General features: G+C 38.9%; 1 protein-coding gene across 2 annotated transcripts in view; it reads left to right on the forward strand.

Annotated features, from left to right (window-relative positions):
- BMS1 (BMS1 ribosome biogenesis factor) overlaps positions 1-17,714 on the forward strand; it is a 49,502-nt gene extending 31,788 nt beyond the window's left edge. For both annotated transcript variants that reach the window (XM_028098609.1, XM_028098610.2), the window contains exons 14-23: positions 7,826-7,899; positions 8,557-8,730; positions 11,054-11,242; positions 11,332-11,512; positions 11,702-11,760; positions 12,738-12,860; positions 13,756-13,903; positions 14,249-14,424; positions 16,493-16,654; positions 17,178-17,714. In XM_028098609.1, the coding sequence (XP_027954410.1) occupies positions 7,826-7,899; positions 8,557-8,730; positions 11,054-11,242; positions 11,332-11,512; positions 11,702-11,760; positions 12,738-12,860; positions 13,756-13,903; positions 14,249-14,424; positions 16,493-16,654; positions 17,178-17,408 (1,517 nt within the window). In that variant the 3' untranslated portion in view covers positions 17,409-17,714. The remainder of the gene's footprint in view (positions 1-7,825; positions 7,900-8,556; positions 8,731-11,053; positions 11,243-11,331; positions 11,513-11,701; positions 11,761-12,737; positions 12,861-13,755; positions 13,904-14,248; positions 14,425-16,492; positions 16,655-17,177) is intronic.
- The last annotated feature ends 10,012 nt before the right edge of the window (positions 17,715-27,726 follow it).

Consider the following 27,726-nt stretch of genomic DNA (forward strand, 5'->3'; position numbering starts at 1 on the left):
TGTCTTTTTTCCATTGGACATTCTTTCCTGCTTTGTCAAAGATAAGTTGACCATAGAGTTGAGGGTCCATTTCTGGGCTCTCGATTCTGTTCCATTGATCTATGTGTCTGTTTTTGTGCCAGTACCATACTGTCTTGATGATGACAGCTTTGTAATAGAGCTGGAAGTCCGGAATTGTGATGCCGCCAGCTTTGCTTTTCTTTTTCAATATTCCTCTGGCTATTCGGGGTCTCTTCTGGTTCCATACAAATTTTATGATTATTTGTTCCATTTCTTTGAAAAAAGTGGATGGTATTTTGATGGGGATTGCATTGAATGTGTAGATTGCTCTAGGTAGCATTGACACCTTCACAATGTTGGTTCTCCCAATCCATGAGCATGGAACGTTTTTCCATTTCTTTGTGTCTTCTTCAGTTTCTTTCCTGAGTATTTTATAGTTTTCTGAGTACAGATCCTTTGCCTCTTTGGTTAAATTTATTCCTAGGTATCTTATGGTTTTGGGTGCACTTGTAAAGGGGATCGACTCCTTGGTTTGTCTCTCTTCTGTCTTGTTGTTGGTGTATAGGAATGCCACTGATTTCTGTGCATTGATTTTATAGCCTGCTACTTGACTGAATTCCTGTATGAGTTCTAGCAGTTTTGGGGTGGAGTCTTTTGGGTTTTCCACATAAAGTATCATATCATCTGCAAAGAGTGAGAGTTTGACTTCCTCTTTGCCGATTTGGATGCCTTTGATTTCTTTTTGTTGTCTGATTGCTATGGCTAGGACTTCTAATACTATGTTGAATAGCAGTGGTGAGAGTGGACATCCCTGCCGTGTTCCTGACCTTAGGGGAAAAGCTCTCAGCTTTTCTCCATTGAGAATGATATTCGCTGTAGGTTTTTCGTAGATGGCTTTTATGATATTGAGGTATGTACCCTCTATGCCTATACTCTGAAGAGTTTTGATCAAGAAAGGATGCTGTCCCTTGTCAAATGCTTTTTCTGCATCTATTGAGAGGATCATATGATTCTTGTTCTTTCTTTTGTTAATGTATTGTATCACGTTGATTGATTTGCGGATGTTGAGCCAGCCTTGCAGCCCAGGGATAAATCCCACTTGGTCGTGGTGAATAATCCTTTTAATGTACTGTTGGATCCTATTGGCTAGTATTTTGGTGAGAATTTTTGCATCCAGGTTCATCAAGGATATTGGTCTGTAATTCTCCTTTTTGATGGGGTCTTTGTCTGGTTTTGGGATCAAGGTAATGGTGGCCTCATAAAATGAATTTGGAAGTTTTCCTTCCATTTCTACTTTTTGGAACATTTTCAGGAGAATAGGTATTAATTCTTCTTTAAATGTCTGATAGAATTCCCCTGGGAAGCCATCTGGCCCTGGGCTTTTGTTTGTTGGGAGATTTTTGATGACTGCTTCAATTTCCTTAGTGGTTATAGGTCTGTTCAGGTTTTCTATTTCTTCCTGGTTCAGTTTTGGTAGTTGATACATCTCTAGGAATGCACCCATTTCTTCCAGGTTATCTAATTTGCTGGCATAGAGTTGCTCATAATATGTTCTTATAATTGTTTGTATTTCTTTGGTGTTGGTTGTGATCTCTCCTCTTTCATTCATGATCTTGTTGATTTGGGTCATTTCTCTTTTCTTTTTGATCAGTCTGGCCAGGGGTTTATCCATCTTGTTAATTCTTTCAAAGAACCAGCTCCTAGTTTCCTTGATCTGTTCTACTGTTCTTTTGGTTTCTAGTTCATTGATTTCTGCTCTGATCTTTATTATTTCTCTTCTCCTGCTGGGTTTAGGCTTTATTTGCTGTTCTTTCTCCAGCTCCTTTAGGTGTAGGGTTAGGTTGTGTATTTGAGACCTTTCTTGTTTCTTGAGGAAGGCTTGTATTGCTATATACTTTCCTCTCAGGACTGCCTTTGCTGTATCCCAAAGATTTTGGACAGTTGTGTTTTCATTTTCATTGGTTTCCATGAATTTTTTGAATTCTTCTTTAATTTCCTGGTTGACCCATTCATTCTTTAGTAGGATGCTCTTTAGCCTCCATGTATTTGAGTTCTTTCCGACTTTCCTCCTGTGATTGAGTTCTAGTTTCAAAGCATTGTGGTCTGAAAATATGCAGGGAATGATCCCAATCTTTTGGTACCGGTTGAGACCTGATTTGTGACCTGGGATGTGATTAATTCTGGAGAATGTTCCATGGGCACTAGAGAAGAATGTGTATTCCGTTGCTTTGGGATGGAATGTTCTGAATATGTCTGTGAAGTCCATTTGGTCCAGTGTGTCATTTAAAGTCTTTATTTCCTTGTTGATCTTTTGCTTAGATGATCTGTCCATTTCAGTCAGGGGGGTGTTAAAGTCCCCCACTATTATTGTATTGTTGTCAATGTGTTTCTTTGCTTTTGTTATTAATTGCCTTATATAATTGGCCGCTCCCATGTTCGGGGCATAGATATTTACAATTGTTAGATCTTCTTGTTGGATAGACCCTTTAAGTAGGATATAGTGTCCTTCCTCATCTCTTATTACAGTCTTTGTTTTAAAATCTAGTTTGTCTGATATAAGGATTGCCACCCCAGCTTTCTTTTGGTGTCCATTAGCATGGTAAATGGTTTTCCACCCCCTCACTTTCAATCTGGGGGTGTCTTTCGGTCTAAAATGAGTCTCTTGCAGACAGCCTATTGATGGGTCTTGTTTTTTAATCCAATCTGATAGCCTATGTCTTTTGATTGGGGCATTTAGCCCATTTACATTCAGGGTAATTATTGAAAGGTATGAATTTAGTGCCATTGTATTGCCTGTAAGGTGACTGTTACTGTATGTTGTCTGTGTTCCTTTCTGATCTTTGCTGCTTTTAGGCTCTCTCTTTGCTTAGAGGACCCCTTTCAATATTTCTTGGAGGGCTGGTTTCGTGTTTGCAAATTCCTTTAGTTTTTGTTTGTTCTGGAAGCTTTTTATCTCTCCTTCTATTTTCAATGACAGCCTAGCTGGATATAGTATTCTTGGCTGCATATTTTTCTCGTTTAGTGCTCTGAAGATATCTTACCAGTCCTTTCTGGCCTGCCAGGTCTCTGTGGATAGGTCTGTTGCCAATCTAATATTTTTACCATTGTAGGTTACATATCTCTTCTCCCGAGCTGCTTTCAGGATTTTCTCTTTGTCTCTGAGACTCCTAAGTTTTCCTATTAGATGTCGGGGTGTTGACCTATTATTATTGATTTTGAGAGGGGCTCTCTGTGCCTCCTGGATTTTGATGCCTGTTTCCTTCCTCACATTAGGGAAGTTCTCTGCTATAATTTGCTCCAATATACCTTCTGTCCCTCTCTCTCTTTCTTCTTCTTCTGGGATCCCAATTATTCTAATGTTGTTTCGTCTTATCGTATCACTTATCTCTCGAATTCTGCCCTCGTGATCCTGTAGTTGTTTCTCTCTCTTTTTCTCAGCCTCTTTATTTTCCATCATTTGGTCTTCTATATCACTGATTCTCTCTTCTGCCTCATTTATCCTAGCAGTTAGTGCCCCCATTTTTGATTGCACCTCATCAATAGCCTTTTTGATTTCTACTTGGTTAGATTTTAGTTCTTTTATTTCTCCAGAAAGGGTTTCTCTAATAACTTCCACGCTTTTTTCAAGCCCAGCTAGTATCTTTAAAGTCATGATTCTGAACTCTAGGTCCGACATCGTACTAATGTCCGTATTGAGTAGGTCCCTGGCTGACGGTACTACTGCTTGTTCTTTTTGCTGAGGTGATTTTTTTCGTCTTGTCATTTTGTCCAGAGGAGAATAGATGAATGAGAGAACAAAATGCTAACAGGTTTACAACGTCCCCAGCAAATATACTGTATACAAATCAGAAAAGACCTGAAACCAAGGGAAAAGAAAGGGAAAGAAAGAAAAAAGAAAGAGAAAAAAAAAGGGAAAAAAAAGATAAAAACAAAAACAGAACAATACAAAAAAAGCAGAATATGATCAGATATGATCAGGCTAGTGCATAGATCAGTTGCACACACTAGATTTTGAGCGTATTTTGGTCTGTTAGAAAAAAGTGCCTCCTAAAATTTTAAAGGAAGAAAGACATATATGTACAAATTAAGGGTTGATACAATGAAGGGATAGAAGATGACTGTAAAGATGAAAATTATAAAAGAATTTATAAAAGGACTTGATAAGAAGTTGTTTGAAAAAAGAAAGAAGATTTAAAAAAAAAAAAGAAAAAAGGGAGAGAATGTGATCAGGCAGGAGACTAGAACAGAGCCATACACTAGTGATTTAGGGTATATTTTGATCTGTTAGAAGAAACTGTATCTCAAAATTTTAAAGAGAGAACAACTTATATATATATGCCAAAAATAAGGGTAACTACTATGAAGGGATAAAATATGACTCTAAAAATGAAAAATAAAAAAAATTTTTTTTTAAAAAGATTGATAAGATGTTGGTTGAAAAAGGGAAAAAGAAAAAAAAACAGTTAACAAAAATTAACTTTGATGAACTAATGAATCATGGTAAAAAAAAAGCCATGAATTCTATGTGCAGTATTCCCCTAGCGCTGGAGTTCTCCCGTTCTCCTTGATCGGTAAACTTGGTCTTGGCTTGCTGGCTGTTCCTGCTGATCTTCTGGGGGAGGGGCCTGTTGCTGTGGTTTCCAAATGTCTTTGCCGGAGGTTGAATTGCCCCGCCCTTGTCAGTCGAGGCTAAGCAAGCTGCTCGGGTTTGATCTCAGGAGCTTTTGTTCCCTGCAAGCTCTCCGTACAGCCTTGGAGGACCAGGGCAAAAATGGTGGCCTCCCAGTCTCCACCCGGAGGAGCTGAGAACTTGGGGCCCCGTTCCGCAGTGCGCCCACAGAGAAAAGCAGTCACTCCCTTGTCCCCGGTCTCCGGCCGCTCTCCGTGCTCACCCGGCCTGTGACCGAGCGTTGCTATCTCTGGCACCTGACCCCGTGTGGAATCTCCAAACCCAGCAGATCCCTGCGGTGCGTTCCCGCGCCGCTCCTCCCCGGGAAGGAAGGGGAGTCTCCCCGTATCTGCCGCCTGTTGGGTCCCTGCTGGAGGAGCAGTGGCCCGACTGGGCCGCGGATCACAGTTTATGGCAACCCCGAGCTGAGAGCCTGGGCCTCGGCTCCGTCTCTGCAGCCGGCTTCCCTGCTCCGATACCTGGGAGCTCTGCCGCACTCAGGCACCCCCGGTCTTTCTGTGACCCTAAGGGTCCTGAGACCACACTGTCCCAGGAGGATTCCACCCCCCGCTTAGCCACTGCAGTGACGTCCCTCAGCGGAGCCCACTTCTAACAGTTCCGATTTTGTGCTCCGCGGCTCTATCACTCGCCAGAAGCGGCCGACGGAGGCCCCCTCCCCCGCCGTCTATCCTCCGGAATATCGCCTCGGATTCACTTCTCCGCACGTCCTACCTTCCAGTAAGTGGTCGCTTCTCGGTTCAGATAGTTGTTGCTACTCTCCTCTTTGATCTCCTGTTGAGTTCGTAGGTGTTCAGAATGGTTTGATCCCTATTCAGTGAATTCCTGAGACCAGACGAAATCTAGGTCTCCTACTCCTCCGCCATCTTGCCTGTAATATCTGAGATCTGAGTTTGATCTGAGGGAACATTGAGTCTACCTGGTCTACCTTCTGTTGCTAGGTTGGGGGTTGGGAAACAGTGGCTCTGAACTGCCTTTCTGTGGGTTGTGGTATAGTGAGCCACTGGCCATTATGTTATTCCTCTGGTCCCGGGGACCCTCACCAGCCCTTTTTTCTTTACACCTTTCAGAGTTCTTTGATTTTCTTTAGGCTCTTGTGTTATTTTTGGAGTTGGTTATACTTAGTTGGGAGGAACAGAAGAAATAAGTCTACACTCTCTTTTCTAGACCAGAAATCTGTGTTGGTATTTTTTTTAAATTTTGATTCCAGTATGATTAACTTACAGTGTTATATTAGTTTCAGATGTACAATATAGTAATTTAATAGTTATGTATATTACTCAGTTCTCATCATGACAAGTGTACTCTTAATCCCCTTATTTCACTCATACCCCCAGCCTTCTCCCCTCTGGTAACCATCTGTTTGTTCTTTATAAGTAAGAGAGATTTTTGGTTTGTCTCTTTTCTTTTCCCTTGCTCATTTGTTTTGTTTCTTATATTCCACAAGTGAGTAAAATCATATGGTATTTGTCTTTCTCTGACTTATTTTGCTCTCTAGCTCCATTCATGTTGTTGCAAATGGCAAGATTTCATTCTTTTTGATGGCTGAGTAATATTCCATTTTACACACACCCCCCCCCCCCACATCTTCTTTATCCATTCATCTATCAATGGATGCTTGGGCTACTTCCATAATTTGGCTAATGTAAATAGTGTTATAATAAACGTAAGGATGCATATATCCTTTCAAATTAGTATTTTCATATTCTTTGGGTAAATACCCAGTAGTGCAGTTACTGGATTATCTGATAGTTCTATTTTTCATTTTTTGAGGAACCTCCATACGGTCTTCCTGCACCAGTTTGCATTCCCACCAACAGTGCACAAGGGTTCCTTTTTTTCCACATCCTTTGCCAACACTTGTTTTTTGTGTTTTTTATTTTAGTCATTCTGACAGGTATGAGTTGGATCTCATTGTGGTTTTGATTTGCATTTCCCTGACAATGAGTAATGTTGAGCATCTTTTCATGTGTCTGTTGGTCAGTGGAAAAATGTCTGTTCATGTCTTGCCCGTTTTTAATTGAATTATTTGGGTTTTTTTGGTATTGAGTTGTATATATATTTTGGATATGTCATTTGCAAATATCTTCTCCCATCCAGTAGGTTGTCTTTTCTTGGTGGTGTTTTTTATTATAACTGTGCTAAAAGGAGAATTGACATCTTTCTGATATTAAGTCTTCTTTTTCAAATATATGGTAATCTTTATTCAGTAGATAACATTAACCACACCTACTTCATTAGGTTGTGTTGAAGAATGTAGTTAAGGCACATAAAATACTTTTCTGTAAAGCACTTGCAAGTGTTAGCTAATGTCTATTCCATGTGTTCTTTGGTAGCATATTAAAGCTTTTTAAGTTTTTAAAATAAAGTTTTGGCACATTTCTTGTAAGGTTTATTCCTAAGTATTTTGTCCTTTTTTGTTTTTATTACAAATGGAATCTTCCCATCTACTGTATCTTCTTTGGCTCTTTGATTCTTTGGGTCTTTCTTATATGAAAATGTTTTATCTAAATATTACTTCTAAATATTGCTTCCCAAAGGAGTTTTAGCATCTTTTTCTTTTAAGGATAGGACCCATAGCTAAACTTAGAGCTCTAGAAACAAATGGATGAGTGAATTAATGAGCTCTTCATGTGGTTCAGCATTATTTTGGGTACCACTCTTACTCTAAGTCCTGTATTTTATGTAATCCAAGGTTTTTCCTAGGTATGCCAGACATTGTGTTGTGTTGATCTTACTATTGAGACTCTTGTCCTATGTGTTATTAATCAAGCCATGGTTTTTTCATGTCACCGTTGGTCTTGGGGACTCACCTGCAGAGCCATGCATATATCTCTGTGTGCATCTCTGCTGCAAAGTGTTTACCCACCTGTATTGGAAAAATAGCTCTTGGCTAAGTGGGATATTGAAGTAAAGTAAGGAAATATGGGTTGGGTCCATGCACTTCATCCAAACAGGTGGTGAAATACTGACAATTCAACAAGAAAAAGAAGCCTGTGGAAGTACAGGATTCTTCTGGGGTGTGTAGCAATAAGTAAAAATGAAATTTGGGCTTCAGAGTATACAGTGCACCTGGTGGTGCTACAGTGTCATATGCAAGCCCTATTCACAGAGGACATTTGGGTGTTCTTTTCCCAGAAGAGCTCTATGGTGACTTTGAAGACCTGGAAACAGGGGACGTGCACAAGGGAAAACCAGGCGCAGATACTCAGGTATGATTTTGTCATGGCTGGCTGGCTGTCACTGATCCTTGATCTGTGGTCAGTATTTCCTGAGAGAGGCCCATATTAAGAAATGCAGATCTTATTATCTGTGTAGATTACAGAGTAGATGGATTCCTTCCTAAAAATACGGAGATTGGGAACAGGTCAAAGTTGTTGGTTTGTTATTCTTGATCTTTTGGATGTTACCTCCTACCTCTTGTTGTCATGATTCTTCAGTCATTGAAAGTTTAGCTTGGGAGTCACTGTCTTTCTCTCTACCGTTCCTTTTGCCATCATTCTCCTCTTCTTAATTTAAGTACTATTTAAAAAAACTAAATCCCTATTCTCCCTAGTATTTCTTTAGAACAGTGTCTGGGGAGCATCTGGGTGGGGACACTTGCTGTTATTTTTATTTATGTTTGGCATTCCCAGCCAGATTAAGGAGTGACAGTGTATTGGAATGCAGATGTCTAAATGTCTCTTGTAGTAGTACATGTTATTCAGAGCCAAAGGCTGTGTTTTGGTTTCATTTGTTTTTTGTTTTGTCTTCCTAATGATCATAACCAAGACTTTTGCAGCTCAGATAGAATTTTAAAGATCTGCTTTAATGTTTAAAGAAAAGATCTCCACAAACTTTTACAAAATTTTCTCTTCTGGAAATTTAAGATTGAAGATGCAGAAGAAGTTAAGGAAGAAATTGACCCTAGTGCAGAGGAAAGTGCCAAGAAAAAGCATTTGGATAAGAAGAGAAAATTGAAGGAGATGTTTGATGCAGAATATGATGAAGGAGAAAGCACGTACTTTGATGATCTCAAAGGAGAACTGCATAAACAAGCACAGGTAGGAAACTTGGTCCCCGGCAGCTTTATCTCAAGGCTCTCACACAGTGCTGTGAGTGCGTGATTTTGTTTGGGTCTCTGCTTCCTGACCTGCTTCTGTGCCTCAGGTTTGGATTCTTAGGTCAAGATGCAGATAAGTGTGTTTATTCATGCAGTCATCTGATTGTTTTTTAAATCGGAAATTGACCAGAAAGAGATCAATATCTATTTTATACCAAGCATTGAGGAAGTAAAAATGGCTGAGACAGGCAGCAACTGCTGAGGATCTCTCAGTGTAGTGATTTGAGACAGTGTTTATTTAAATGCAGGCATTGCCTTAGCATTCTGATTACTGCTCCCTGGAACCATAATTAATTTGAATGGGTAGGTGATTCTTGCACACACCAGTGCTTATGCATACACCAGTGCTCTCCAGGGAGGCTTTTCTAAAAATTCACCTTGGTCAGAGTTCAGGTTAAGCATACAATTTCTGAAAATGCGGTTAGTGGGCTTTGCCCAACCTAGGCTTTCATCTGTTCAAAGAAAGTATCTCCTGGTTAGTCATTAATATAGTGGTTCTAAGTCTGTACTGACTTTTGATAGAAGTTAGTAACTAAGACGTGTAAAGCTAGTTCTGAAGTCTTTGCTTCAGTTCATTTATAACTTAAAATCACCTAGAATCTTGTGGCCTTTTGTAAAGGACTTTGAATTTTTTACTCTGAGTGAAATGGGGACCCATGGGGGGTTTTGAACAGAGGAAAGACATGTATGACCTACTTACCTTTGAAAGGATTGCTGTGACAAGAGTTCAGTAAGATTAAGGTGACTTGCCGTGGGGGGTGGGGACGTGTGTGGCAGTGGAGGCGAAAGAGTCAAATTCTGGATATACACTTTTGAAAGGTAGATCAAAGGTAGATTGTGGGGTGTGTGAGAGGAAATAAGGATGACTTGCTGGAAGGATTGAGTTGTCAGTAAGATAGGAAAACCTCGAGTTGGTGCAGTTTTGTCTAAGATGAAGTTTAGAGCTGTTGGGTTTGAGATCTCTCTCAGACAAGTGGAGCTTCAAGTAGTCAGTGAGGAGCCCTGGAGAGAGACTGGGGCCAGGGACTTAGATGTACAGTCCTCAGCATCTAGATGCTACTTAAAGCCATGAAGTGGATGGGATGCCCAGGGAAGTGAGCGTGGAGTCAGGAGAGGAGAGGACTAGTACTGACAGTGGGAACTCCATTGTAAGAGGCTAGGCGGAGAGGATGAAGCAACAGTGGGGATTCAGCAGTGCTCAGGAGAGAGAAGAAATCGAAGAGAACACGAAGTAAGCTGGAAGCCACCATAGAAGGAGGGATAAAGTATTTTAAATCCTGATGATGTATTAACTACAATGAAGACAAAATTGACAACTGGATTGGAATGTGGAGGCCCTACGTGATTTTGGCAAGCATTTTTATGGAGTGTGGGTTAAAGTCCAAGTTGGGGGGATTTAAATGAATGGGAGCCGAGGAACTGGAGACTATGAATATAGAAAACTTATAAGCCATTTTACTTCAGAGGGAAGCAGAGAAATGGGGCAATAGTTGGAGGAAGTAGAGTCAAAAGAAGATGTTAAGATGGGAGAAATAACAGGCAAGACCTGTTAGAATAAAGTTCAGTAAGAGTGAATGATACCTAGTATGCAAGTGAAGTTTGGCATAAAATAAATCTATAGTAGATGCCCAGTTGAACTTTCTGTAATAATGGAAATGTCTATCTGTGCGGTCATGTATTGTAGCCACTAGCCACGTGTTGATACTGATCACTTGAAATGTGACTACTGTGACCAGGGGACTGAATTTAAAATTTTTATTTAATTTTAATTAATTTCAGTAATATAATAAGTAATAAATATAATAATATAAAATAAAAGGCTGGATGTGGGTGTAAACCCTGGTAGAAGAGATTGCTGTGGAAATTCTTTTAGACTGCTTAGTTTTTGAGTGAATTAAACAGTCAACAGCTGAGAGTGAGGATGAGGGAGGAGATACTGGATACTGGATATTGGAGAGTAAGAAAAGAAAGTGTGGACTGGGAAGCTGAGAGTGTTGGCTGACCAGCATTAAGGGTTGCTTTCAGAGTTGTTTGCATTTGCTGTACCTTGGAGCAACAAAGGAGAAAACAGTTGGGATATATCCTGAACAAACTGTACAGACAAGAATGTATGTTATTTTTAAAGAGGATAAAGCGTAAGTGATTATGTCCGTGTTCCTTTATGAGAAAGTGCTCATTTTTAAAAATGTTAATCTTAACTTTTATTAAAGATAACAGCATTGTGGGTTTTTTAATTGTTTTTTTTCCCCTGCTCTCGTATATAGCTTAACCGAGCAGAATTTGAAGATCAAGATGATGAAGCCAGAGTTCAGTATGAGGGTTTTCGACCTGGGATGTATGTTCGAATTGAGATAGAAAATGTCCCCTGTGAATTTGTGCTTAACTTCGATCCCCATTACCCAATTATTTTGGGTGGTTTGGGCAATAGTGAAGGCAATGTTGGATATGTACAGGTAGGTACCCTTTGCTGCATGCTTTGACAATTGGGGTTCTTGGGACATACTTCTACCACTAATCTTACTGAAATCTCTTCTCCCCTCAGATGCGTCTGAAGAAACATCGTTGGTATAAGAAAATCCTCAAGTCCCGAGATCCAATCATTTTTTCTGTAGGGTGGAGGAGGTTTCAGACTATTCCACTCTATTATATTGAAGACCACAATGGAAGACAGAGGCTTCTAAAATACACCCCACAGCACATGCATTGTGGAGCAACCTTTTGGGGTAATTTGTGATTGGAATAACTTGCTTGTAGGTTAATTTAAGCCATTACAGTTTTGCTTTTCTCCATTAAATCCCAATTCATAAGATTTTTCTCTTTTTTTTGGATTGAGGTACATATGTAAAATGGAATCCAGAATTTGTGATTCACTGCATTTCTTTCTTTCTTTCTTTTTTCCTATTTTCTTTAAGGTCCAATCACTCCACAGGGAACTGGGTTCTTGGCAGTACAGTCTGTCAGTGACATAATGGTAAATATCTTGAATGTTTTATTTTCCAGATTGTGTACGAGAAGTATGTCTTGAATATGGAATATGTACCTGAAACTTGAAGTTGAAAATGACTCGTTTTTTAGTATTCATAGCAAACTTTTCTTTGCTTTTAATTTTTCTACATCTTTTTAAGTAGGATGTGGGAATAGAGGTAGAACTATTATGGTACTGATGACATTTTATATTTTTATGCATTTTTTGGACTTTTTTCTTTTTTTTTTTTTAAATATTTATTCTAGAGAGAGTGTGCACGTATGCACGGATGGGGGGCAGAGGGCAAGAGAGAGAGAGAAAATCTTCAAGCAGACTCCCTGCTGAGCTTGGAGCCCAGCATGGGGCTTGATCCCACAACCCTGAGATTATGACCCAAGCTGAAATCAAGAGTTGAGTCATTTAACCTACTGAGCCACCCAGGCACCCCTTATTTTTCTAAAAATATTCTAAGTAGTGCTCACCATGTGCTAAACATAATGCGCGGTTCTGAGGATACTTCGGATACCAGCTAGACATAGACCAGCCCTAGTAATGCTGGTTTAGCAAAGTATGTTCATACTGTCTTCATTTGATCAGAGCAGGTTTTATTGGCCCTATTTGACAGAAAACAGAATAATGAGCAGATGAAATCTGCTCTGGGGGGCCACAGTTTAATTTCTTAAACATTGTAACCAAATTTTCATATTCCCTTGCATTCCAAATTGGTCATTGTTTTAAAATTATGTTATTGTGAAATCACCCTCCAGAGAATACTCAAGACATCATCATTAGTTTGGCTTACGTATATTGTAGCTTCAGATTGCTTTTGTTAAAATACTGCTTTGTATGTTCAGATATTCTTTCTTGTTCTTTCTTAGCTGGTTGTAAGTGAAATGCACTTTAGGAATTTATTGCATCCTAGAATTACAGTTTTTCTCTTGCTGATATTATTCCTGTATTCAAATTTTGGGGGTTCTTCCCAGCCTGATTTCCGGATAGCTGCCACAGGAGTTGTCCTCGATCTGGATAAATCCATAAAAATTGTGAAGAAATTAAAGCTAACTGGTTTTCCTTATAAAATTTTCAAGAATACGTCATTCATTAAGGTCCGTATATCTGTATACTCACATATTTATAAATGTATATTTTATTGAAGGAGGAATGAAATACTTATAAAATATAGTCTGATGTTTTCAAAAGAGTATTTGAAATCTTTTATAAACTTGGTCTTTGCTATTTTTGGTTTACTACTTTCTATTGGTCTCTATGTTACTTAAATATGCTCAGAAAATTCCAAGGTGACGTTAATAGAGCTACTTATTAATCGAGGCTAATCCTTATTCCGTGTGGGACTGTGACAGAGCTAATATTGAAAATATGTAATCTCATTCACTGGCTTTTTTTTCCTATTTTTCAGTAGAAAAATAGACAAAGTATTTTGTAAAATACTGGTTGGTAGGGGTATGGAGAAATGGATGCTCTGTTATGCAGTATAATGTAGGAGGGTAGTTTGAGTGACATTTATTGAAAATCTTATTAGTGGGGGTTTCCATAAAAGTACTGAGTTAAGATGATCATAAAATATTCTTGTAATATCAGGTAATAAAGTCACTAACATTTATCCAACTCTCTTTCTTTTCTGAGCATGTGCACCTAAGTCATAGGATATGAGCTGCAGCCCAGCCCTGGCCAATGACAGCAAAGGCTTTCTAAGCCAGTTCAGTCTGATAGATAGCTTTTTGATCTTTTCTTCTACAAAGATATCAGTGATGAGCATGTTAATGAGCCTACAATAGAATCTTGATTAATGTTATTTTGGGGAAGATGAACTAGAATTGTATTCCTTTTGACCTAGTAATTCCACTCTTGGTGGGGAAAAAACATTTTGATTATTTTATCACTATTAAAGAAGTTCTTTTTTTTTTTTTTACCAAGGTTTCATTTATGAAATAAGTAAAATGTCTGATTTTGTGTGTATGTATTTTTTTCATATACCTATAGGGAATGTTTAATTCTGCCTTGGAAGTGGCCAAATTTGAAGGCGCTGTGATTCGAACTGTCAGTGGCATAAGGGGACAGATCAAGAAAGCACTCCGGGCTCCAGAAGGAGCTTTCCGGGCCAGCTTTGAGGATAAGTTGCTGATGAGTGGTAAATATAACTTTGTAGTATAATCACAACAGCGTCTTACTGTTCACTATTGATTCTAGCCAGTGTGGACTAGAGGTTGTAGTTCAGGTTTTCGAAAATTGGAATCGGCTCCAGCTCTCTCCAGTTGGAACATCTTATGCAGTGTGCCAAGTCATGCTGTGTGTGGAGCCATGTGATTCACACCCAGTACAAGTTTTGTGATATTTAAGAGTAGTTTACTTGGTGAAGTCTCTCTTCAAAAACCATGCAGCCAATTAGAGAAGTTTGGAGTGGATGTTTTGTTCTTTTGTTTGACAAGATGAATCTTCTTTTGAAAATGTTAAAGTAAGTTATCTCTTCTTCCAGATATTGTCTTCATGAGAACCTGGTATCCTGTCTCCATTCCAGCCTTCTATAACCCAGTAACATCTTTGTTGAAACCAGTTGGTGAGAAAGACACCTGGTCAGGAATGCGGACCACTGGTCAACTCCGGCTTGCCCATGGTGTCAAACTAAAGCCCAACAAGGATTCTTTGTATAAGGTACAGTCATGCATACATGTGCTCCATAGATGGGGGTCATCCAGATGCTTTTGTACATAATGTTTTCTATGTTTTCAATTTTCAAGTAGGAAATCTACCATTAAATTTGAATGAACATGTATATTCATAGAACATTTTGGAAAGAATGCAGGAAAGTGGTAATAGGGGTTTTCGTGGGTTGGAAAGGAGACAAACTCTTCACTGTATACTCTTCTGAACTATTTTTTTCCCCATCAGATACATGTATTACTTTAAAAAACATTAATGTGCTAATTTTTATTGAAGCAATGTGAGTGGGTTTTTTTGGAAAGTTTTAATAAACTTTGTAGTGAAGTGTTAACATAAATACAGAAAAATATACGGACCTTAAGCATACAGCTCATGAATTTAACACACCCAAATTGCCATCACCTAGATCAAGCAATAAAATTACCAGCACGACAAAAGCTCTCTTGTGACTTCTCCTAGTCACTACCCCACCTCCACCTCAGAGATAGCCATTCTCTTAACTCCTGACATGTAAATTAGTTCTGCTGTTTTGAGTTTTATAAAATATAGCATATACTGTTTTGCCTGGTGTCTTTTCTTTCAGTTTATGAGATTCATTCATGTTCTTGTAGGTATTCATTTGTTGTTACTGTTGAGTAGAAATCTATTATGTTATAATGTCAGTTTATTCATTGATGGACATTATTTCCAATTTTTGGCCATTATAAATGCTGCCCTGAACACTTAACATGTGACTTGTTTGGTGTTCACGTGCACACATTTCTTTTGCATTGATCCCCCCAGGTTGGGATTGCCAGGTACGGGGTATGCATGTGTTCAGCTTCACTGTATGATGCCTACAATATTCTGGTGTAGTGTACAAGGTTAGACTCCCACCAACAGTAGTTGCCAGTAGTTGGCATCATCAGTATTTTTTTAATTTTAAGTTCTCAGTGCCTTTCAGAATCCCATTTCATTTGGATTTTGGTCTTTGAGAACTTTCATTATTTTCTTCACAGGTTAACAATGCATTTGAAAAGATTTGTTTTAATGCAGGATAAGTATAAATTGTTTTATAATAAGAGGGGGGTTCAGGATATCAGTCTGCCATTCTGCCAGAAACAAATTTCCTAGGCATTACTTTTTTAATAAAATAATTAGTAATCCAATTTTTGATCCTGTTACATGAATTTCTAATAAAATATACTACAGGACATGGTACCTACAAGGACCACCTCTAGCTTGTGGTGCTTACTCTTTTTTCAGAATGTGATTTCTCTGAGTTCCTTCATTCTAAGGATTTTAGGTTCCTCCTAAACAGAGAATTTTGAATATTATCATGGATGATGTCTTTAATAATAAATTTAAAGACATAGCAGAAATATTCTCTATATAGTTGATATTGACCTTGGTAAAGACCTAGGGCAAGACTTTCCACTTATTAACTATTTTTGAGGCAGTTGAGAGTTTTGGTCATCTCAATTTAAGCATAGAAATTAGATTACCTTAAAAATTGAATGTAGAGAGTATTTGTTCTTTATATGTCATTTAAATCTCATTTTTCTCAGCTGGCCTCCCATCAGAAACAGGATAAAGTTAAACTTTTTAATGAGAATCGGGAATGGGAACACTTGAGCTCCTGCTGATTGGAGGAAGAACTATGTCCTTAAATCCACAGAGGTTGATAGTGAAGATGAACACCTAGATTATTGTTATTAGGCTAGAAGAAACTACCTCAGTGCCCCCAAAATAAGGTGTGGGTTTTCCATTAAAAGAAACTTTGGATATGTTCATCTGCTGTGTTGAGATCCCCATAGTTCATACCATAGACATGGACACAGTTGATTTTTTGGGAGAATTGTAAGTATATTCTTTGTATTTCTCTGTTTCGCCTAGAGCAATGTACATCCATTGAGGCAATCACAGTTGATGGATGATTGAATCCTCATTTCTGATGATCAGCAGACTCTGGTGTTACTGATCATGTGGAAAAGTCAATCCATTGAGAAGATTTTAGGCAAGTTTTAAAAGCATATAGATCATAATTTAAATACATCACTGTTTTTATTTTTCTTTTTAGCCGATTGTGAGGCAAAAGAAACATTTTAATTCACTGCACATTCCAAAAGCCTTGCAGAAGGCCCTGCCATTTAAGAACAAGCCCAAGACCCAAGCAAAGGCAGGCAAGATGCCGAAGGACAGGCTGAGACCAGCCGTCATACGGGAACCTCACGAGAGGAAGGTATTGTCAACGGATGGCTTCCTGCATGTTACATTTGGATGTGAAAATAATGCTTTCAGTAGCACAGTTGGTGTTTCTGTTGCGTTCTCGTTTTTCTTCAGGAAAGGATAAGAGCCAGACTTATTTGAGGCACTAGAACCGGAAGTTAGAGGAAAGGCCAGAGTCCATTTCCCTTCTTTTGTTTAGTCGTGCTGTGTCTTATGCATTTTAATGGGGAGTAATAGGCACCCAGCTGGCAAATCACTCTGTCTTAGCTGTATATTGTATCCACAGTGATTAACAAAGGTGATTATTGGTGAAGGCCATTCTTTAAGTATTTTGCTCAGTAAATATGCTCCTACTTCTGCCTCCATGCAATTGTGATTTCCTCGTTCAGGATAAATTTTCCCTGAGTTAATATTCATTTGGATCATAGATTGATTCTAGTTTTGATACATGAGCTGAGGTGTTTAGGTCCCCTGAAACTTAGAAGGAAAGCACATGTAGGAGTGTTCTGGTGCTCACTGGGTTTTGTTCTTGTCAGATCCTTGCACTGCTGGACGCTCTGAGTACAGTGCACAGTCAGAAGATGAAGAAGGCCAAGGAGCAACGACATCTGCACAATAAAGAACACTTCAAAGTGAAGCAGAAGGAGGAAGAAGAGAAACTGAAGCGACAGAAGGACCTCAGGAAGAAGCTCTTCCGAATTCAGGGTCAGAAAGAAAGGAGAAATCAGAAGTCCAGCCTGAAGGGGCCTGAGGAGCCATCAAAATGAGCTTCAGACAGACACTGTCATTTGGATCTGCAGAGATGGATGGTTTCAAATATTACAGTACTTGTAAATGACAACAGGGCACTGGAGCCCAAGAAAGACCTCTTTGTTGAATTTGTCGCCCAGACTGTGCCTTTGAGAAGAGAAATGGAAACTCTGTTGATAGGACATCCGTTCATTCTCAGCATCTAGGTTATGTCAAGATTTAAAGGAATATTATTTATGGTGTTGTAGATTCCTTCACATTCCTCTTACCTGTCTCAGTTTAATTATTTGTGCTACAAAAATATTAAAATACTTTCCTGTTAATTTTGGCTTAATAGTTTTCATTAGGGATGAATGCTTGATGATTGTGGATAATTGCCTATTCTGCCACCTTCATGACGAGTCTTCCAGAGGGGGTAAATATTGACTTGAAAACTCAGCTTTAAAATTTGGAAAAGAGAGCACCTGGGTGGCTCAGTGGTTAGGGTCTGCCTTCAGCTCAGGTCATGATCCCAGGTCCTGGGATCGAGCCCCGCATCGGGCTCTCTGCTCCTCGGGAAGCCTGCTTCTCCCTCTCCCACTCCCCCTGCTTGTGTTCCCTCTCTCGCTGTCTCTCTCTGTCAAATAAATAAATAAAATCTTAAAAAAATAATAATAATAAAATTTAGAAAAGAGTGTATGGTCCAGTGCACAGCTGAGTTTCCCAGAGGCCACGTGATGTGCAATAGCGCAGTAGCCTGACTGCAGATGGGAGAATCCAGCTGCTTCTATTTATTTATGTTAACCATGTAATGGGCTAGTTTGTGTTCTTTTAAAACAAATTAATAAAAAATACTTTAACATTTTCTTTCATTTCTTACATAGTAAAAATTGATAGATACAATCCACTTGAAGAAAAACTCTTTGAAGTCCTCATTTTTAAGAGTGTAAAGATCTTGAGATCCAAATACCTGGGAAGCGCTGCCCTGAACGACTCCCTCCTGAGGTGGCCACCTGTTCTGTTCGCCAGCTCCCAGTTCTGTACCCAGAACCTAATGCTCTTGGTGTCAGGCACCTTACAGGAGGACAGTAAATGTGGGGATGAACTAATTAAATTCCTGCTCTGTCACTAAATGTGATTGCTCCCTAGCTGCCAAGATGCCGTGGCCTGGAAGCAAGTGTACAGGAAGACAGAAGGGGAGCTGCTGCTGAGCTTTCTGTCTCCTCCCTGTGCCTTCCTCAACACACTTCCCCTGCCCAAGACCCCAGATGCGGTAGGTGGCTTGCCACTTGCAGGGTGCAGGGGGCCTTGAATGTGATCACGTGCTTTACAAACTAGGTTCTGGCAAAGTTAACTGTGTAATGAGATCCTCGTAGGGGAGTTGTTATCTAAGTGAAGCTGTTTTACCATCCTTTTAAATGTCTTTTCTTCCTCTGTGGACTCCTGACCGAAGAGACAGAACTGAGGACTGGCCTGGTGCCCCAGGCTGGCTCAACTCAAGGAGACAGATTCTGGCCCACGCAACCGTCTGCCCTCCACTGAGGGTAGGCAGCAAGAACCCCAACCCGGAGGGCCAGTGTGGTCAGGCCTTTCCCCTCTGGACAATGCCCTCTGAATCTGACAGAAATACAGTACTACCACATTAATGCAAGAGAAGAAGAAACAGGTGAAATGAATTTTAGTACTTTAATTTTTAAGCCAATATATCTAAAATGTTACCACCACATACAGTCCATATAAAAATCACTAATGAGATAGTCGACATTTCTATTTTTTGCCATTTTTGAAACTCGGGTGTGTGCTTTACTCTTACAGCAACTCTCAATTCAGATGCTAAATTTTGTGGAAAATACTTGATTTATACCTAGATTTCATTAAATTTATAGTGTAAAAGATTGACATACCCTAGTTGTTTCAAATATAACTGAACTTAGTACCAGTTTTTAAATTGAAATTCATTAAATTAAACAAAACTAAATGTCCAGTTCCTCAGCAGCAGCCAGACATTTCAGTTGCTTGATAGCCTGCATGGCCAGTGGCTGTGCTGAGGACAATGTGGCTCTACAGTGTAGGAGGTCTGGAAAGGCGTCCTTAAAGGAAGCAAGTGACCTCTGATGCATCATCTGAAGAAGCAGGTTAACTTGGCAAAAGGTAGGAGTGGGAAGAAGAGTATGTGCAAAGGCCCTGTGGCACAAGGCAGCACAATATCTGTAAGCCAGTGTGTTTGGAGCCAGGATGGGCAGAGGGTTGCAGGAAACTACAGAGGAAGATAGAGAAGGAAATGGAGAGGCAGGCGATGAGGCTGCAACAAGATACTGTCTTTATCTCAAGACACTGGAAAGCCCTTTGGAGAATGTTTAGCTGGGAAAACATGGTCAGATTTGTATTTTTGAAAAATTCCCTTTACTGTGGGGTAGAGAATAATGCAGAGGGAATCCAGAGGTAAATCCTGGAAGGAGGCTGACACAGGAATGGTAGAAGATGGTACAAAGAGGGAGAAGTGGGGGATGCTAGCGCTTTAGGAGGTAACATTGGAGGTATGTTGGATCTGAGAGTTGTGAGAACAAGGGGTTTTCAGGAAAGATCCCTGGGACTCCTAGGTGTCTGGCTTGCACTGAGGATTTTGCTGGCTGGGCTGCTGGATAGTGAGGAACTCAGTTTTAGGGCATGGTACCTGTGGGACAGCTATATGGAGACATCTGAGGAGGTAGTCAGGAATACTGTCTGAAGCTCAGGTTGACCTATCTGGGCTTAAAATGCATTCCTAAGAGACATCAGCACCCTCCTGGAAGAGGATTGAGTTATCCAGGGAGGGGTCAAAATTGAACACAGGTGGGTCTTAGTCCAGCATGCTTCCCATTGGTTCAGTATTTTCACATACCTCAAAATCACCAAGTCCAACCCATATAAGCAGAGCAGTGCAGCCCAAGAAGCCCATTGATTGTGTTGCAGTTCGGTTGACTAGAGCTGAGCAGGTCCAGCTCAGCAAGGCTGTGCACAGAAGCCAGACATGTAAGTGACATCAACAGGTAGGACAGCCTGTCTTTCCCAGCCAGTGTCTTAGGCTGGGAAAGTGACTTTGGGCAGACTTGACTATCCCAGTGCTGAGGTGTAGGAAGGGTCTGCCATTCACTGTGATTTGACTAGGTAAGTTGCTGAGTATCTCTGAGTTTCAAGTTTCTTGTCTGTAAAATGGGGTTAATAACCAATCTTGCAGTATGTAAGGATTTAATGAGATTACATGCAAGGTAACTGGTACAGAACAGGTTTTCAAATTTTTATTTTTCTCCTCTGGTCCCATTTTAAAGAGGTGTGTAAGCCTATGTATTTTAACACATACACAGATTCATGTAACCACTACCACAATCAAGATAACAAACAATCCTCTCTCTCCCAAGCACTAACTCATGCAAGGTAGCCCTCCCAACCATCCCCCGCCCCACCCTGCTAACTACTGACATGCTATTCCACACGACAGCTTTGTTTTGAGAAGGTCATGTAAGTAGAACCATAAGGCACGTAATCTCTTGTGATGGCTACTTTCTCTAAGCATTGTGCCTTTGAAATTCATCCCAATTGTTCTGTGTATCAGTGATGCTTTCCGTTTGATTACTAAATAGTATCCAACTGTATAGGGAGACCACAGTTGGTTATCTATTCACTAACAGAAGGACAGTTTTTTTTTTTCAGTTTTGGGCAATTATGAACATAACTGCTATAAACATTTGTGTGGAGGTTTTTACGTGAACATAAGTTTTCATTACTCCAGAGTAAATACCTAGGTGTAGGAGTCGGTCATATGGTCTAATAGAACTGTCAGACTCTTCCAGAGTGGCTGTACCATTTTTGCTTTCCTACCAACAATAAGAGGGAGAGAGTTCCAGTACTCTGCCCCTTCATTACTTGATACTGCCAGTACTTTTCATTTTAGCCATTCTAATGGGTATGTAGTTGTATCTCATGTGGTTTTAATTCGCATTTCCTTAATGACCAATAATATTGAGCATCTTCTCATATGAGCTCAATATTGAGGATTGCCTTTCATATACAGCGATCTCTTAGGTGAAGTTTAGGTTCAAGCCTTTTGCCTTCTTTTTATTTGGATTGTTTGTTTTCTTAATGTTGATTTAAAGAGTTCTTTATACATTTTGGAATAAGTCTTTTGTCAGATATGTGATTTGCAAACATTTTCTCCTGGTCTGCAGCTGTGGTTTCATTAGCAGTGTCTTTTGCAAAGTTTTTAATATCAAGTCTAATTTATTAATTTTTTTTCTTTTATGGATTGTGTATTTGGTGTCATGACTAAGAACTCTTTTCCTAACTCTAGGTTAGAAGATTTTCTCCTGTTTCTTTTAAAAGTTATAAAGCTTTACGATTTTCATTTCGAATTTTGTGTAAGGTATAAGATTCAGGGTACTTTTTTTTTTTTAACTTACAGACAACCAATTTTTCTGATGCCATTTGTTGAAAGACTAACCTTTCTTCATTGAAATACCTTTGCATCCTTGTCAAAAATCAGTTGGGCGTGTTTGTGAGGGTATATTTCTGGTATAAGTTTTAATAAGCTTGCCTACATTTACAAAAAAATCTGTGGTGATTTTGATTGCATTAAATCTGTGAATCAGTTTGGAGAGCGTTGACAACTTTGCTCTGTTGAGTCTTCCAGTCTGTGAGCTTGCCATATCTCTCCATTTACTTACGTTTTCTTTGGTTTCTTTCAACAACATTTTATGGTTTTCAGCCTATAGATCCTGTGCGAGTTTTATTAGATTTATGTCTAGGTTTTTAATAATTTAATAATTGAGTCATTGCAAAAAATACCAATTATTTAAATTTTGCTTTCAAAAATTGCTCACTGCTAGTTTTTAGAGAAATCATTGATTTTCATATGTTGAACTTATATCCTGCAACTTTACTAGACCCATTTATTAGTTCTAGGTCTTTTGTTATTGTTGTCTTTGGTTTATTTCTTAGGATTTTATTTTATTATTTTTTTAAAGATTTTATTTATTTGACAGAGAGAGACACAGCGAGAGATGGAACACAAGCAGGGGGAGTGGGAGAGGGAGAAGCAGGCTTCCTGCAGGGCAGGGAGCCCGATGCAGGGCTCCATCCCAGGACCCCGGGATCATGACCTGAGCTGAAGGCAGACGCTTAACGCTGAGCCACCCAGGTGCCCCTTATTTCTTAGGATTTTCTACATAGACCATTATATTGTCTGCAAATAGGGACAGTTTTTATTCCTTCCCAGCTGTATGCCTTTTTTTCTTGATATATTGGACTAGTTAGGACTTCTCATATAATGTGGAATTGGAGTGATGAGTGTGGGCATCATTGCTTTGTTCCCAGTTTTTTTTGTAGATGCTCTTCTCAGTTTGAGGAAATTCCTTTCCATGTCTAGTTAGCTGGGAATTTTTTTTTTAAATCATGAATGGGTGTTGAATTTTGCGAAGTGCCTTTTCTGTACCAACTTATATAATCATGTGGTTTCCATCTTTAGATTGTTAATATGGTGGATTACATGGATTTATTTTTCAAAAAGTGAACCAACATTGCATTCTTGGGATAAACCCCATTTGGTTATGGCATAGTATTCTTTTACTATTTTGTTATATTTGAAGTACTGATGTTTTGTTGAGTATTTTTGCATCTGTGTTTGTAAGGGATATGGATCTATAGAGTTTTTGTGTCTGATTATGGTATCAGAGTAATGCTGGCCTTATAAAATGAGTTAGGAAATATTCTCTCCCTTTCTATTTTCTGGAAGTGATTAAATGGAATTGGTGTTATTTCTTTAAATGTTTGATAGAATTTGGCAGTGAACCACCTAGGCCTAGAGATTTTTAAATGTTTTCAACAGGGGCGACTGGATGGCTCAGTTGGTTAAGCGTTTGCCTTCAGCTCAGGTCATGATCCCAGGGTCCTGGAATCAAGTCCCGCGTGGGGCTCCCTGCTCCATGGGAAGCCTGCTTCTCCTTCTTCCTCTGCCCCTGCTTGTGTTCCCTCTCTCGCTGTGTCTCTCTCTCTGTCAAATAAATAAATAAAAAATCTTTAAAAAAAAGTTTTTAACAATAAATTCGGTATCTTTAATAGTTGTAGGGCTATTCAGATTATCTATTTCATCTCGAGTGAATTTTGATAGATTATGAAATGGAATTAGTTTATTTCATCTAAGTTGCCAAATTTATGGGCCTAGAGTTATTTGTAGGATTCCCTTACCATCATTTTATCATCTTTGAGGTCTATAGTGATAGCACCTCCTTTATTCCTGATATTGGTAATTTGTGTCTTCTCTAGTTTTGTTCTTTGTCAGTCTTCCTAGGGGCTTATTAATTTTATTGATTTTTTTTTAAAGAATAAGCTTTTGGTTTATTGATTTTCTCCACTGCTGTTTTCAATTTCATTGGTTTTTGTTCTTTATTATTTCTTTTCTTGTGCTTGCCTTGATTTTATTCTGTTCTTTTTCTCTAGTATCTTAAGGTTGAAGCTAAGATTAATGATTTGAGGCCTTTCTTGTTTTCTAATACAAGCATTTAATGCTATGCATGTCTCTGTAAGCGCTGTTTAGCTACAAGTGCTAACCAGCCTTCTTTGAGTTCTGACAGTTGTCAGTTCCATATACAAAGCTCTGGTGGTGTTATTTGGGTCAGTTTCAGGTGGCCATTATGCAGTAGCCTACATGGGATCTGGACCCTACATGGGATCTTGATCTATCTCTTAGGTCCATTCTCAAAGTCAGTGATACACTGTTTAGGGTCAGATCTATGCACGCACAGCTCAGGAGTTCGTAAACACTGTTCTGAACTCCTTCCACTCCATGATTTCCCTGGTACTTTCCTGTTCCCTGGGGCTCTCCACTTCCCTAATGGTGAATGATGTTGACCATCCTTTCATGTACTTATTTCTCTCTGTATATTCACTTTGGTCAAATATCTGTTCATTTCTCTTGTACAGTTTCAATTTTATTTTTTTAATGTTGAGAGTTCTTCATATATTCTAGACAGAAGTTCTCAGGTATATGATTTGCAAATATTTTATCCTAGTCTGTAATTTGTCTTTTCATCATCTTAATAGGATCTTTTGCAGAGCAATAAAAATTTTAATTCTAATACAGTCCAATTTTTCAATTTTTCCTTTTATGGATTGTACTTTTGGTGTCAAGTCTAAGAACGCTTTTCTATTACTTTTCTTGTGACACCTGGCTGGCTCAGTCCGTGGAGCATGCTACTCTTGATCTTGGAGTTGTGAGTTTGAACCCCACTTTGGGTGTAGAGATTACTTTTTAAATCTTTTAAAAGACTATTACTTCTCTCTTCAAGTTAATATTACAAGTTATTAGTTATGGATTTTATTTACTTTTATTGATTTACATGTAATTTAATTATTTTGAAAGAATGTAATTATTTTGAAGTAATATATGAATATATTCAGTTTGTAAACTTTCCTTTTTCTACTTTCCCTTCTCCTCCCCATCACTCCCCTTCTTCTACTTTCCTCACCTTCTACCAGTGCCTTGATCTTAAACTTCCCAGCCTCCAAAACTGTGAGGAAGAGACTTCTGTTGTTCAAGCTATGTAGTTTATGGTATTTTTGTTATAGCCACCAAATGCATAAGACAATGGGAGATAAAAAGAAAACCCAGAAACTTACTCCTAAAGTCATTCCTCAAGTCCTGTGCCTCCTGGCCGGTCTGCCTTCCTATCCCACCTCATAGAGTCCTTTTATGATTGTCTGTTAGATTATTTTTTTTAATTCTATTTATTTATTTGACAGAGAGAGACACAGCGAGAGAGGGAACACAAGCAGGGGGAGTGGGAGAGGGAGAAGCAGGCTTCCCGCTGCGCAGGGAGCCCGATGTGGGGCTCGATCCCAGGACCCTGGGATCATGACCTGAGCTGAAGGCAGACGCTTAACGACTGAGCCACCCAGGCGCCCTTTTTTGTTTGTTTGTTTTTAGCAGCTTTATTTCTAATAGCCAAAAACTGGAAACTCAAATGTCTATCAAATTATGGTATATCCATATAATGGACTACCACTCAGCAATAAAAAAGAAATGAGTGACACACACAGGGATGAATCTCCAAATAATCATGATGAGCGAAAGAAGACAAAAAAGTATACACATTAAGTATGATTCCACTTCTAGGTAATTACAGAAAATTCAAACTTATCTACAGTGATAAAGCTGATCAGTGACTGCCTGGGGATGAGAAGAGTAGCTAGAGGGGATTATACAGGAACACAAGAAAATTGCAGGGAGGCAGGAGGCAAGGGTTGTTCATTATCTTGATTAGAGTGGTTTCATGGATGTATACATGTGTCCAATTTTACCAAATTGTATACTTAATTTTAAAATGTCATTTACCTTTTTCACTCTTGTACTCCTCTGAGTATACAATGCTGGTTTCCAAAGGTTAAATGACATGATGATGTCATCACTCTTATAGCTAATAAAATGTGTGCTCATGCATTCTTTTGTTTTAAAATTTTGTTTTATTTTCCAGGATGGTAAATATATATGTAAACAGTGGTGTGCTAGAGCAGAACTGCACCAGCTCACAAGTGCTAACTGCATTTATTTCCAACTCTGTTTAGAGGTGTCATACTGACAGTCTGAACCTTGGCCACAGTGAAAGTATTTACAGCATGGAAACTGGCAAATGCTACTGCAAAATCAGGGTTTTGGGGACAGCTGGTTGTTAAACGTTTTACTAGCCCAACATATAACATACATAAAAATAAAGTTCATTGGAATTCTTAATTTTTAATGGTGCAAAAGGATTCTGAAAACCACTAGGCTAAAAATTTGCCTTTATCAAGCTAGAAAGTGTTACTAGGGAGGAAAAAAGAAAAAGATTTTCAGACACTCACCCCATCAAGTCCTGTGCCTCCTGGCCGGTCTGCCTTCCTATCCCACATTATAGAGTCCTTTTATGATTGTCTGTTAGATTATTTCCAGTGTATTCAGATATTTAGAAGGAATGAGTAGCAGGCAAGTCTACACCATCTTATAATGGAATGTCCAATCGATTTTTAGTCATTTGAATATGTTGCCACAATATCTGTCGCTCGAAGGGCGTAACACTTCATACTCCCACCAGCAATGCCTGCATATGTCCGTTTTCTTTACCCATAAAAACATCTGATGATATGACTTTTGTTTGTAAATTTGCTCCTGGTGCCTAATAAGATGATTAATTAATATGGGCTGCTAGCTGTGTCCTGTGAACCCAAACCTTAGAGATGTCACAAAAGGGATAATTAATTGATAGAGCCCAGAACCTAAGATAGAAAGCCATGAGGAGTCCCGGGGGAGATAGAGCACGAGAAGAGTAAACCCAGAGAGGAAGAGACCACAAACTGAACACCAGAGGGAGCAGATAAATAGACAAGACAGGAAAAGCATTTACATGTGCATAATAAATATCCTCAGGAGGATATTGGAAATAGGAGGCTCAAGGCCGTTATGAAGAAGAACCAGCTGGGGGTATTGTGTATGAACAATGTAAGTGCTGAAATGATAAACTTGATGGGAAGTTCAAAGAGCAGAAGAAAAAAATGAACGAACAGGGATCAGGTTGAGGCTCTTCTAGAAGAGATGAGGAAAGGCCATCTAATACAACTGCCAGAAGGAGAGGAAAAGATCAATAGATAAGAGGGATTACCTGAAAAATAATTGAGAATTTTCCCAATTCCTGCCAGTGGTAAATGTGCTCAATACCTTTAATTTTTGCCAGTCGGTCAGGCACAAGAAATATTTCATTATTGTTTAAATTTGCATTTTTATTAGATAACCAGAAGGCTTCAGCATGTTTTCCAGTGTTCATTGGCCATTCTCATAATCTTCTGTGATTTGCGCATATCATTTGCTCATTTTTCTGGTTGGGTTGTTTTGCCATATTAGTTTTGTAAAACCTCCTTATATATTTTGGATGTAAATCTTGTGGTTGTTTACAAATCTTATATTTTTTCCCCAGTATGACACATACTAGTCTTTCAACAAGTCCATGATGCTTTTCTTTATACGGAAGTTTTAAATGCTCATAAATCAAATCTAGTATTTTCCTCTATGACTTTGAGAGTTTGTGTCCTGTTTGAGTGAGTCATTCCTACCTCTTTAATTTAAAAAATGACCTTTTCTTTAAATTGAATTTTATTATGTTATGTTAATCACCATACCTTACATCATGTTTTTGATGTAGTGTTCCATGATTCATTGTTTGTAAAAAATGACCTTCTATTTTAAATATCCTCCTATTATAAAAGATCTTTCCACATTTTCTAAATTTTTAATTTTTATTCTTTAGCCTAAAAATAATTAGTAATTGTTAAACTATTACTCTTCTTGTGACACCT

The sequence above is a fragment of the Eumetopias jubatus genome, unplaced genomic scaffold (assembly GCF_037043125.1).
Source record: "Eumetopias jubatus isolate StellerSeaLion01/CBP00866 unplaced genomic scaffold, mEumJub1_p1.0 scaffold_17, whole genome shotgun sequence".
NCBI lineage: Eukaryota > Metazoa > Chordata > Mammalia > Carnivora > Otariidae > Eumetopias > Eumetopias jubatus.